The 13356-nt window shown below is 39.9% G+C and overlaps 1 protein-coding gene across 2 annotated transcripts; it reads right to left on the bottom strand.

The window, feature by feature from the left end:
• Positions 1-5590: 5590 nt before the first annotated feature.
• SETD9 (SET domain containing 9) lies at positions 5591-12569 on the bottom strand. 2 transcript variants are annotated; one of them, XM_004458816.4, is made up of 6 exons: positions 12428-12569; positions 10322-10689; positions 8755-8878; positions 8380-8495; positions 7498-7603; positions 5591-5957 (listed from the first exon to the last, which is right to left on the bottom strand). In XM_004458816.4, the coding sequence occupies exons 1-6, from the start codon at positions 12523-12525 to the stop codon at positions 5870-5872; spliced, it is 900 nt and encodes a 299-aa protein (XP_004458873.1). In that variant the 5' UTR covers positions 12526-12569; the 3' UTR covers positions 5591-5869. The 2 variants fall into 2 exon arrangements, with proteins under 2 accessions (XP_004458873.1, XP_023444644.1); XM_023588876.3 differs by lacking the exon at positions 7498-7603.
• Between the last annotated feature and the right edge of the window lie 787 nt (positions 12570-13356).

The raw sequence follows: 13356 nt of genomic DNA, 5'->3' as shown, positions 1-13356 counted from the left end.
TTTTTTTTCTCTTGGTTCGTGTGAGTGTTTGCCACAAATAGATTTTTTACTAATGAACCTTGAACTTTACCAAATGGGTAGCTACTTTACTCCTGTTAAATTAGTTTTAGATGTAGTAAATAATATTTTTGATAGGTAAGTAATAAGGTCTGTTGGCAAAATAAGTTTTCTTTAAATCCTGTAAGAGTCTTCCATTTTTCATAAAATGCTAGGCAAAGTGGGAATCATACTTTTAGTTTAATTCAGGAAACATTAGTAAATGTCTGCTATGCTTTAAACACTGTTCTAGACAGCCATATCTTTTAGGCAGACATGATGTCTGAAATTTGATCAGATTATTTGACAGAATATATTGATGGCGAGCTCATTATCTTTATCATTTTCCTTATTCATTGTTCCTTAGACTAGTCCTATCTTTCTTTCTTAAGCCATCTGTGCAAGCTGAAGATCGATCTTAGCCTAATTTAACAAGTTTGTCCCCCTATTTCATTTGCTCTCACAGGACCTTTCTCTAGTTCCATTCTTAATATGCAGTTAATGAGATATTGTCCATAATACCCAGAATTTGTATCAGGGCAAGAAAAGGACAAAATGAAAGCAAAAACCTCAGCTCTCTGCATTGGTTACTCATCTAAAACCACATTCCTTCATTTGCAGATGCCTAAGGGCCTTAATCTGTGGGCTCAGGGAGAAACACATCCATGAAATTGCCTTGAGGACTGGGGGGGACAAACAGGGTGGAGGTGGGGGAGGGCAAGGCACAGGTATTTTGAATGTAGCCAAGTGTTACATGGGAACTACATAGTGCTTTGGGCTTTCTGGGGAGGGCGAAGTCTCCTGGAAGCAGAAAGATCTCTATAACTTGTAGACATTTTCCATTTTGCCTATTAATTTCTATCAGTGGTACATTTTGGCTTCTCCGACTTCTCACTTGCACATTGCCTCATAAATACTTAGCCTTATTCATTTTGATTTCGATTACTCCCTGGAATAGCACTTTATTATATATATATCCCATCCAGATAAGTGATTCTTAGTCATTATCCTGTTTCTTTGCTTGTCTCGGTTCTCTGTGACAAAGCTGTGCACAGGAACACTGAATTCACTTCTCAAGTTTTTCTAGATATAATTTGGGATTGCTGACACCATAGGGAGAGACACTCCATGTGCCTACCTCGATTTGATGAGGCTGTTTTTATAACTAGATAAAACTAATAACTAATACTGCTACAACGTTTTCTGGAGTAAAATTCATAAACATTGCATGAGCATGTGAGAAATGAAATCAAGACATTTATAAACCTAAGAAAAATTAGAAAAGTGAATATGGCTATTCTTTTAAAATATCCGTGTTTTATATTTTGTAATATTTCCACTCCATCCCAGCTCCACCCCCTATCTCAGACCAAGTCCTATTACTAGGCAAGCTGTATACTCACACTGAGCATTTCACAGGCAGGAACCATGTTTTATTCTTTGTAGCCCCCAAGACCCTTCACATAGTAGGTATTCACTAAACATTTGATTACTTAAATCACTCTTAGGCAGATGGTGACTTTTCCTCCCTAACTTAAAAAAAAAAAGCTACATGCACACAGAAAAGTTGAAAGTATAAAAGAAAACCCAGATTCAACAATTGTTCACATTTTACCGTATTTGATCTCTATTCATTTTTTCTGAACTGTTGAAGTGTCATAGACATTGTAATATTTCACCCCTCAAAACTTTGGCTTGAAAAATTCTAAAGCGGGAAACGGACTTTGGCCCAGTGGTTAGGGCGTCCGTCTACCATATGGGAGGTCCACGGTTCAAACCCCGGGCCTCCTCGACCCGTGTGGAGCTGGCCATGCGCAGTGCTGATGCGCGCAAGGAGTGCTGTGCCACGCAAGGGTGTCCCCCGCGTGGGGGAGCCCCACGCGCAAGAAGTGCGCCCGTGAGGAGAACCGCCCAGCGTGAAAAGAAAGTGCAGCCTGCCCAGGAATGGCGCCGCCCACACTTCCTGTGCCGCTGACGACAACAGAAGCGGACAAAGAAACAAGACGCAACAAATAGACACCAAGAACAGACAACCAGGGGAGGGGGGGAAATTAAATAAATAAATAAATCTTTAAAAAAAAAAAAAAAAAAAAAAAAAAGAAAAATTCTAAAGCTATGAACAATGATTTTCCCACATAACCATAGTGTCATTATCAAGACATTTGAAAATCAACAATAGTTTTCAAAATATTGGTAGTCATTTTCTTATATAAATAGTTCATTTTAACTGCTCTGGCAGGTCCCATAAAAATACAGTGCCTAAGCTTTTTTTGCCATTCAAAGATTACCTAATGTGTTCAAAAGAGTATTTTACATAAATATCTAGAAGGTAATGGATCTTCTTGATCATGTAGATTGGCTTCACTACATGTTGAGTCCATCTGGTTTCTTAGGATCTCGGTGACACATAAAAAATGAAGCCCGGGAAAAGTCAGACAATGCTCTCATGGATGTGTGTATACATACATGATAAATATCAAACAGAAGTCCTTTCTTACCACAACCAACTCAACACCTTGGTACCTGAACAATCCTACTGATAAAAGAAAATTCCTTCAAACTTTGAGGCAAATGAATAAAAGCTACTGGGACAAACCCCTATCTCATTGATTTTTTAATTCAATAAATGTGTGTCAGCTGTTGGGCTTGTTCTAGGCACTTCAACTCCATTGAACACCCTTTTTGGGGAGATAATTGGTGATAAATGCTATAGAGAAAAATAAGGGAGTGGCCTGGGAATGTCAGAAGTGGGAGAGAGGTATTCTACATTTAAAAAGGGTGGTTAGGCAAGGCCTGCACTGAGGGTGGCAGAAAGGGAGGGGCCGAGCTATGGATATCTGGGGAAGGTCATTCCAGGTGGAGAACAAGTGCAAAGGTCCTGAGGCGGGAGTATGCCTGGCAGGTTCAAGGAGTGACAAGGAAGCCAGCGTGGCTAGGGTGTGGCATGGGCAAGGTTAAGAGCAGATCAGAGGCAATGAGAGGCTAAATCATGTATGTGAAGGGCTGGCATTTTACTCTGAAATGTGGAGTCACTGGGGGGCTTTGAGCAGAATGAGTCAAGATCTGACTTAACATTTTAAAAGGATTACTCCTGGTACTATGCTGAAAATGATCTGTAAGAAGGGCATGGGGTGCCTTGTGTGCAGGAGTAGGGGTATTGGGGGAGGGAGAGGACAGAATTAGACATGGAAGGCAATTAAAAGGCTTTTTAAATTGCTGTAAACAAGGTGAGAAAACATGGTGGGTTGGACCAGAAAGATAGCAGTGAAGATGGTCAGAGTAAATTGTGGTTAAACAGATTCCACATCAGGGCTTAAGGGACCCAATAAAGAACACCACTCTTCCCCATCCAAGTTTGGAACTGTTAGATGCAGGAGTCAGGTCAATGGACAATAAAATCACTATTACCAAGAAAACTTTAGAGAAGGTGGCTTCAGAGCTGTGGCCCAGCGGCAACACTAATACCCCACCTATGAGCTAGACTCTTGGTTAGTGGCCCAGCTGGTTACTGCAAGGGCAGAGAGCAGCCAGACACACTCTTTCTGCTGCTAGCAAAGTCTACAGAGAAGTAACTAGAGAAGTCTTGAGCCATGGATACCTAGTTCTTTTCCAAAGTTACTCTCTGAGAAATCACTCTTCTTCCTATGGGTAGAGAGAGAGATCAGTGGCATTGATGCTAACTGAAGTCCTGAATGTGTGTAAGAAATGAAGATTAGTTTAGTTTTCACATAAAGGAAAAAATATTGATTAATGTAACCTGGCAGCCTACTGCCTCAGTCTCCCACTCCCGGGTTAAGCAGGAACAAAGGAAACCAGCTATAGGCCGGTTTACTATAGGCAGTAAAAAAGATGCCCAAGAAAGAGCTAAGTCAATACCAATTCACTAAATTCCATTCCTTATTTGGCAAAGGGGAGCAGGTAAAAACTAAAATGGTTGGAATGTGATGGGGGAAGCGGTTAATCACAAACTTTTGCGTGGGAAAGTTAGATCTTCTCGGATAGGCTGTAACTTCTGAAGTATCCAGTCTATGAAGAAACAGAGAAAAGGCTTGTGTGCTAGGTTTAAGGGTATAAATTGTGTCATTTTTCTTTGTTCGGCGTGTCAGCCACGTTTTCTGGTTGTGCGCCTTCTTGCAAGATTGAGAATAAATTCTTTTCTTCCACAATCAAGTAAGCCTTATTTTCTTCCAAAAGATTTCTTTCTAACATGTGGAAACACAAGAAATGGGGTATAAGTGTTCCTTCCTTCAACATCATCTTTTAGCTAGCATAGCAGTTTGATATTATTTATGAATTCCAAAACAGAAGAATGTTTGTAAACTGGTCTCTTCCCCTGGGTGTGATCCCCTTTGATTGTATTAGATTCAGCTGAGGTGTCTTTCATTAAATTGTTAAGATTAGGGCTTTTATTGGACCACATCAGTAGGGAATAACTCAGTTTAAGTCCCCACCCCCTTGGTGGGCTATATAAATGGACACGCACTCAAGAAGACACGCAGAAGATACACCAGAAGAACTTTGTCATGACTCAGAAGAGGAGAGAACTTTGATCCTGTGACCCCAAGAAGAGAGACAAGCCCTATGCCAGCCTATAGCTGAGAGAGGAAAGCTGAACCCTCGCAGAGGCTGGCAACCATCTTGCTTCAACACATGGTAACTGACTTTGGTGAGAAACCAACCTTGAGTTGGAATCTTCAGGGCCTTGTAACTATAAGCTTTTACCCCAAATAAATACCATTTATAAAAGTTAAACATTTCTGATACTTTGTATCAGCACCCCTTTGGCTGACTAATACAGCTATGTTCCCCACAAAAAACAAGTTCAGTTTCCAACTCCTGAACCTATGGGTGTGAACTCATTTGTAAATAGGACCTTTAAAGATGTAATTAGTTCAGGTGTGCCCAAACTGAATGAGGGTGGGCCTTAATCCATTATGGCTGAAGTCCTTATAAACAAAGGAAATTGGGCACAGAAGAAGCCACAGGGAGCAACCAGAAGCCAATAGAATCTGGACGAGAAAGGAGAAGATGCTGTCATGTATACTGCCACGTGACAGAAAAGCCAAGGACCAAGGTCTCTGGCAGCCAACCCCAGATTGTGGTAGTATCTGGGAAGAAAGCATCACTGCTGATGTCTCAACTTCAGACTTCTAGCCTCAAAACCATGAGCTAATAAATTCCCGTTGTTAAGCCAACCCATTGTATGGTAGTTACCAGTCAGGAAACTAAAACACCTTCCTAAAAGGATCTCTCAAAGGATCTCTCTTGTACTCTTTTATAATCTCTTTGAGTGTGGAAATGTTCAAACATTAGGGTAGAGAATCTAGTATAATGACCCTACATTTTCATCCTCAGCTAGAACAATCTTTACATTATACACTCATATTTACTGCTGGCAACACAAATTCCATTTTAAAATAGGTATTTTTTTACTTTGTTTAAGAATAAAGTTTTTACAGAGCTTTATACACATCAACAGTACTACAAGAACTGCTAATTTGGCTAAAATGTTATAAACTACTATAGATATATATAAAATAAACAAAAATTGAAATAAGTTCAGGCAGTAAGTTTTAATTTAATGAGCTACTGTGTATTTAGATGAAAACGAATTAAAATTGAAATAGCATTACAAATTTGAAATTGTGACAAAGCAAACAGCTTTTATCATGGAATACTGAAACATAAATATAATATCATTAAAAACAAAAAATCCCCACTTCAATTAGCTCTTGAAGTACTTGTTCTACAAGTGGAACTCAGAGAACTGATTAACAAAAATATTTAGAATTAGTTCAGTAGCTGAATAGAAAACCTAATTTCTGATTCAAAGTTAGCTGACAATTGTGTAGTAGTTTGAAAATAGCTCTTCTCCTTGCTTGATGTCCCTGAGTGCAACAAGAACGACACATCGAAGTGGGCTGAAAACAAAGAGAAAAGTATACAGAGGTTAGAACTATTTACAGATAGAAGCTCATGTTTTTAATATAATCAATATGGGTTTTAGAGATATAACCTCTCTAATCAGATTCCTTGCTACCACCTTATTTTATATATTTGATTTCCACGAAGAAATAGTTCTAATCTCTTGTGGACATATTCTACAGTAGAATATGTCTATTCTACATCACTTAACAAGACTTCATTCAAATCAGGGAAGCGGCTGTGGCGCAATCAGTTGGGCTCCCGTCTACCCTATGGGAGACCCTGGGTTTGCATCCCAGGGCCTCCTTGTGAAGGCAGGCTTGCCCACATGCTGTGGAGAGGAGTGCTGTGGAGAGCCGCTGGCCCGCAGGCGCTGCGGAGAGCCGACCCAACAAAAAAAGGAGACAAGCAAAAACGCAGAAGAGTGCACAGTGAATGGACACAGAAATGGACTGCAAGCAAGCCACAAGGGGGTAGGAATAGAAAAAAAAAGACATCAAATTAATGTTTATATAACTGATTACTTCCTCTGAAAGTGTTGTTTATATATGTTCAGGCCCCCAAAGCTGGTATTATAATGAAAATTTTAGAATGAAATTATAGTTTAGTATTTGTATCAATTCATCTTTGCATTCTGCAAAGCTAGAAACATTACTTAAAATTAATGGTAAATTAAAAAAAACATTTTCTAGACACAGTGTTATATGCACACCTTCAAATTCCTACTCATTAATCTTTCCCTCTACTTATTGATAGGTTATGCCATTATGACCTAGAGTATGTGGCTAAGAAAACCTAGTTGTTAAATACACAAAAACAGAGAGAGACACACAAAACTTATCAAAGTTTAATTAGGAATAGCCTAAGTTTTAAATATCATCCATTTTAAAAGTCCAATTTAATAGGACCTACACAAACTAAAGTTTGCTAGCAACTGGTAGCTCAATGAAATGATATACAGATAATATCTTCCTACAGCATTATTAAAGAATTGCCTATATTTAAAAAATATTACTTTTAAGTATTTTCAATAGACTTTCCACTTAATGAATAGAAAATATATAGAAATTACATTAAAGATATGTATCTTCTGGATATATTCTTTTTTTTTTACCGTTAGGTTTCCTAGCCTAATAGTGAAATGGCAAAAGAAAGAGTGTAATGTGGCCCCTTTCTTCAACTGGGTGCTCTCAGATGAAGCAGAGAACATGACACTTAACATGATTAAAGTAAACCATCTTTGAAGATTTTGTGCATAGGAAAAACAACAGAATCACCTTGAAAAAATGTATGGTTAATACTTTAAAATAATTCGTAAGAAAAAAAAGGGTAATAATAACCAGAATGGTCTAAGTTAATGGGAAAGTTTAAATTCCAAATCAGTGCATATTAACAGATTAAGGAATGATAAACATAAAAATTTTTCACTCAAAAACATAAAACTTACTCCAAATTCTATATAGCTTTTTCTTAGAAAAAAAATATTTAGGTTCAGCATAGGGAGGAAGATAGAAACTGCTCTTCTAGAAGACTAACCTTTGTTTTTCAGAACTGTAGGCAATGTTTGGAAGATACTGCTTCAGTTCTACAGGGAAAACTTCAGGCACATCAAATTCCTGATAACAGACATTAGCAGTTCTGTCTGGGAACAAGCATTTAATTTTTAGAAACAGAACCATGATACAAGGTCATGGAAAACAATACTGGATTATACTTTATGAATGGTTTTCTAAACTATCAGAATTGCTGGATGATTTATATCTATCTGTTATGTTTATATGGCTCTAAGTGTATATATATGTTTATATAGCTATATATCTGAATATATGAATTGAAATAAGCCTTATTATTTATTTTTTGGAGATCAGGAAATAGGCCCAGACTGGTTAAAGATTAAGTAGAACAAATTAAGTAGAACAAGATTAAGTAGAACAAATTGGCTTCAAATTCACGTTTCCCTAATCTCAAAGTCTAAGCTAAATGTGCCAGATGACCAAACTTTTACTTATGGGAAAGCCAAGTCTTAGAGAAGTTAAAGTGACTCAGAAATGTAACAACAGAAAGAGGATATCAATCTAGTGATTAATCTATAAGTCTATATTGAATCACTGACAAAATCATCTCTAACAAGTATAAAACAAAATCCTAAAATAATGATCAAAAGGGTAATGGTTATCAATTGCCTATATTCACCATAAAATCAGAAAACAGTAAATTTAAAAATTCCAATAAATGTATATTATGATTTCCCCAAATTCTCTGTGATCTCTGTCCTCAAAAACTTATCATTACTTAAAGGCTCTGAATAACTAAAATGTTAAATTCAACTTCCTCTGGCACTCAGGCGTAAGAGAAGGGAGAACAATTAACCATTGCCGTATTTATATCTAGTCTCATGGATCCATGGTGCCAACTTACCATTTGAACAATTGTTGACATACTGTCCTATAGCCAGTGGATTATGAATTTCTGATGTTAACCATGTACTATCACTCATTTTTAAAGGGCCAAGTTGATCTCTCCCATTGCAAGATCTGAAACAGTTTTGTGGAAGCATTAGCTAAGGGGATATTCTTTTGCATCTCAAAATAGAATTAAAAAACACAAAATTAATCCTAAAAGCAAATAAGTGCAATTTCTCTTAAAGTTTTGTTTTGTTAACAGGGCAACTGAATTGTTACCCAGTAGCTATCTTAATAGATTTTTTTTAAAGTACAAAAGTTACTGGTTGTAGCCATTGGGAACTGTGGTTCTGTCTCCTACAATTAAATTTGAACATGGGCATCACCTTACCTGTACACAACTTTTGATATTCCTTTGTCATTTCCATCAATGAGTACCCCATCTAGGCATCTAAAAATAAATGAGTTTCCAATGGACTGGAAGAAGATTGGCTCATACTTCTGATATACTGTACCTATTATACAATAAGACAAAGATATATTACAGCAACATATAAAAATCATAAACATTATAAGGGCCTTTTTCTGGAATATAAATATAAAACGGAAGAATTTGTTTTAATTCCTACACATTTTCTGATATTTTACCTCCTATGTAGACTATCACATTATATTTGGCTATTTTTCCCATTCAAGAGTGCTCAATAGCAACATGTCCACACAGCCAAAAAAAATTTTGACTATCTTGGTTAACAATAATGTGAACATATTTTAGGCTCAGTTTTGCAATCATATTTTTAAAAAGTAGAGTTTGATTTTAATTCTATTAAAGAGTCCTTTAAGAAATGTATTTTGTGAATAACCAAATAATGAAAACATATATGAGAATAAAGAGTCTGACATTTGGGTTGTTTCTTCTTTTGCTGTAAAAAGAAGAAAGGAGAAAATATTTACTGGGTGATTCCTATGGGCCAGACGAGTTAATCTATTTATTAAATTTATTTTATTATTTGTTTGTTTGCTGGCTTGTTCTATTTAGTATTTCCAGAGTTAGGTTAGTTGTATATAAGGAAACTGAGATTCTCTTGCTTAGGGACATAAAATTAGAAAGTAGCGGACTTTTTTTTTTTCCTTTATCTCCACTCCCACCCCCTTGTCATGTGGCTTTTTTTGCTTGCTGTGTCCATTCGCTTTGCGTTCTTCTGTGTTTTTGCTTGTCTCCCTTTTTTGTTGCGTCACCTTGTTGAGTCAGCTCTCCGTGGTACTTGTGGGCCAGGCGGCACTCTGTGGCGCGTGCAGGCGAGCCAGCCTTCACAAGGAGGCCCCAGGACGTGAATCCAGGGCCTCCCATATGGTAGACTGATTGAGCCACAGCCGCTTCCCCAGACTGACTTTTTAAAACAAAAATCTATCTGACTTCACCATTCTTACTGTGCACTCTACCAAATAATATAATGTTAATTTTACAAACAGTATATTCTATCATGCATTCTCCAATCAATGACAAAGAAATTACTTTACTTTCCAAGTGTAGAAGCAGCAGGAAGGTCTTTAGTCAGTCATTTATGGGTTTAAATTGTACCTTTCATCTTTTAACCCATACCATTTTTACCTTTAGTTGTCAAGTAACTAGGCCAAACTGAATTATTGTCTAGTGCTTTCTACATAATCTACTTTTTCAAATTAGGATGTACTATATTATCCTAAATTTAAACATTGCCTAGAAAAGTTTTCTTAAAAGAAAAATGCATTTATCCCAACTAATACTTCAGAATACTTTCTAACACATAACATTGTTTACAACCAGTAAATGTCCAAATTAGGATTAAAGAAAGCTACAGAAACTTGAATTTCCAATTCAACCTCTTCCTCTAAGGATTACAGGGCTAGGCATTTTGTAAAGCTTATATTAATCTGTATGTAAGAAACTCATGGTAAAGTATTACTCATGCCATTACCAGGATACATAGATACAACTGAGCCTTTTGGTACCAATCCATTAGTAACGAAGACACCTTTTCCAGCAGAAATCAATGAGCTAGTTGCTAGGGCAACACTGAAACCCAATGTATTATAAAGAACTTCTTCTGGTGTAAAGATATTTTGCTGTCGATGTCTGTATTTCAGCAGTTTCACTCTTTGATGCTGAACTGCCAGTAAGTCCTGATACTTGGATTTAATAGGTTCTGGTAGCATAGTCAAGGTATCTGATTGTTTATTGAAATCATTTAAGAATAGAGCCTGGAAAACTTTCAGTAATGTTCCTTGGACATCTTCATCTGAGATAACTTTGTCTTTGGATTCCTCTGGAACATATCGGAGGGTCCTGAAAATGGGAAAAGTTTCTATTCACTACCCTTCAACTGATAAAAGCCAGATTTTCTTCATGCCTTCTGCATTACTGGCCTTAAAGAACTATAAGATTATTTTCCCTGTGTTTGAAGGGCATAAAACTAAGAGGTATGGAAAATAATTGTTAGTTACCTAACTCCCAACAATACCCACACAAGCTAACAATAACCAACACTTATATGGCCACTCTATGCCAAATGCTACTGGGTCCTTACAAACATTATTTCATGTTTGCAGACGAGGAAAGTGAAGCTTGGAGAAGACAGGGAACTTGACCAAGCTCCTAAAACTGATAGGTGGCAGACCCAGAAGCAGAAACATGGCTCAGTCTTTCCCCCCCAACAATCTCAAGACACTTGAACAGTAGCGATCACTCGAGAACTTTCATATAGGCTATGTTTTACAGGCGTGTAGTTTCAAAGGCAAATTTAAGTCATCGTTATATACTTTAACACATTCTCTCCTAAGACTACTAACTACTTCTTATGATTACATCGTTTTTTTCATAATCCTATTATTTTTACTTCTGCAGAAAAAGGAAGACATTCCCGCCTCACAATCCTATGCTTATTATGTATTTGAATTCCTAAGTGTCCGTAGTATGAAAGCTTCTTGGTTCTTAATTGGCCTTCAACAGAGACTTGTCTGCATATTTAGTGGGCATAAGGTTGACTTCTTCCAGATAATTAGCAGGACACAACAGAGCCAGCAGTAACACTGATCCCCCTGCAGCTCACTCAGCTAGATCCCCTTTCTTCAGGCAGGGCAGATTTAGTATTTCCCCTACCACGCGGACCCCGTATTAGAAACTCCAACGTGGTTTCAGTTGCTTTTCCGCACACTGTTATGCGTTAACTACTCCAAGCTGTTATCCTCACAGGCGAGTTGGGTTGCTTTCACGATACCTCTACGGAGCTGTATAAATAAATCTTGGGTGGCTTTTTTTAAAGAAATTCAAGTTCTAATTAAGCTTTGACGGGGAAAATGCTACGCGCTCTCCAGCGGTAAGAGTTTTCTTCACTTTGAAAAGTTTGTTTTCTGCCAAGACACAGAGTGGCGTCAGGCGCCTCAGCTGGTGCAAACATGGGAAAATGACACCTCGCACTGCTGCCCAGCAGGTCCCGCAGTGCGGGGAACGCTGGGAAATGGGCTACCGTCCCTCGCCCACTTTAGATCCTGCGCCCTATTCAGGACCTCGACCGACTCCGGGCTCGGTGCTCCCCGGATTCCACAAGCACTGGGCCCGGCCGCGTAGACCACACCAGTCTCGGATTCCGCTCTTCTCAGACCCCTCGGCCTCCGCCCACCTCTGGCCCCGCCCCCGGGCTCCACCGCCTCCGGGCCCTCGGCCACTTCTGGCCCCGCCCCCCAGCCTCCATCCCCCCCCCCCTCAGACTCCACCCGCCTCCCGGCCCTCGGCCACCTCTGGCCCCGCCCCCCTCAGACTCCACCCGCTTCCGGGCCCTCGGCCACCTCTAGCCCCACCCCCCGGACTCCACCCGCCTCCGGGTCCTTGGCCACCTCTGGCCCCGCCCCCCTCGGACTCCACCCGCTTCCGGGCCCTCGGCCACCTCTGGCCCCGCCCCCCTCGGACTCCACCCGCCTCCAGGCCCTCAGCCACCTGAGGCTCCGCCCACTTAGGGCCGCGCGGCCACCTTGGTATCTGGAATCTGAAGGAAAGCGATCCCCGCCCGGCCTGCCCGCCCTCTCACCTCGGGTTATGACTTAGGTTCAGCGCGATCCAGGGTACGAAACGGTACTTGTAACGGTGCCATCGCTGCCACAGGCCCCGCAGCAGGCGGCCCGGCATGGCTGCCCCGCGGCGCGGTGACTGGACGGGGCCGGCTCGCGGTCTAGGACCCGCCCCGGTAGGAGGAGGAGCGGAGACCCCGCTGTCCCGCCCCTCCTCAGTCTCCGCCCCCAGCGTCCCTACTCTGGGCGCCTCTAGCTGGTGGCGTCTATTCTTCCCAGTTCTTGACCGCAGCTCACTGAATCTGAGGCGCGTGGAGCTGGAAGGCTGCCTCCTTATCCCCTCGTGCATTTTCCATTTACGCGTGTGTTTTCCCACACTTGTCCTCGTTGTGCGCGAGTAACACAGAGTTTCAAAGGACATCCTACCTTCGAGGAACACATCGTAAAAGTTTGCTACCTAATTTCAGGCCTTCAGTTACCCAGCTACCGCTTTCATGGGGCATTTATTTACTCTATTCTGCACCACTATCTCTACCCAGCGTTTGCTGTCTTCTTCAATGTTTGCCTCTCCCTCTCTCCGTTACCTCTCAGCATCCTGGGCCTTAAGGAGCAAGAATTTCAGGCTCACGCTACAGAGTGAATCCGTGTTCCAAAAAAAGTTTATCAATTTTTGGGTTTTGCAAATATGTGTATATAATACAAAAGAACAAAATGCGATGATGCCTGTTCTTACTCCAGTGTTTCTCTTCATTCTGCTAAATACCCAAAGGCAAAAAATTAAGATGAAATGTTTTGTAAGAACATCTTTATTGAGCTATAATTGGCATAAAATAAACGGCACATTTGAAGTGAACTATTTAAAACGTTTTGACATGTGTATGTATCTGTAAAACTATCACCACAGACAAAATAATAAACCTACCCATCACCCCTAAAAGTGTCCTTATGA

This window comes from Dasypus novemcinctus, chromosome 2, assembly GCF_030445035.2.
Source record: "Dasypus novemcinctus isolate mDasNov1 chromosome 2, mDasNov1.1.hap2, whole genome shotgun sequence".
Taxonomy (NCBI): Eukaryota; Metazoa; Chordata; class Mammalia; order Cingulata; family Dasypodidae; genus Dasypus; species Dasypus novemcinctus.
Note: the sequence above shows the minus strand (reverse complement) of the source record. Positions and strands in the feature narration are given on the sequence as shown.

Coding starts and splice junctions, on each gene's coding strand:
- SETD9 (XM_004458816.4), bottom strand. CDS start 12,525: ATGCCGGGCCGCCTGCTGCGGGGCCTGTGGCAGCGATGGCACCGTTAC. Junction 8,496..8,754: donor ATATCAAAAGTTGTGTACAG/GTAAGGTGATGC, acceptor AAACTGTTTCAG/ATCTTGCAATGGGAGAGATC. Junction 7,604..8,379: donor TGTCAACAATTGTTCAAATG/GTAAGTTGGCAC, acceptor GCTTGTTCCCAG/ACAGAACTGCTAATGTCTGT.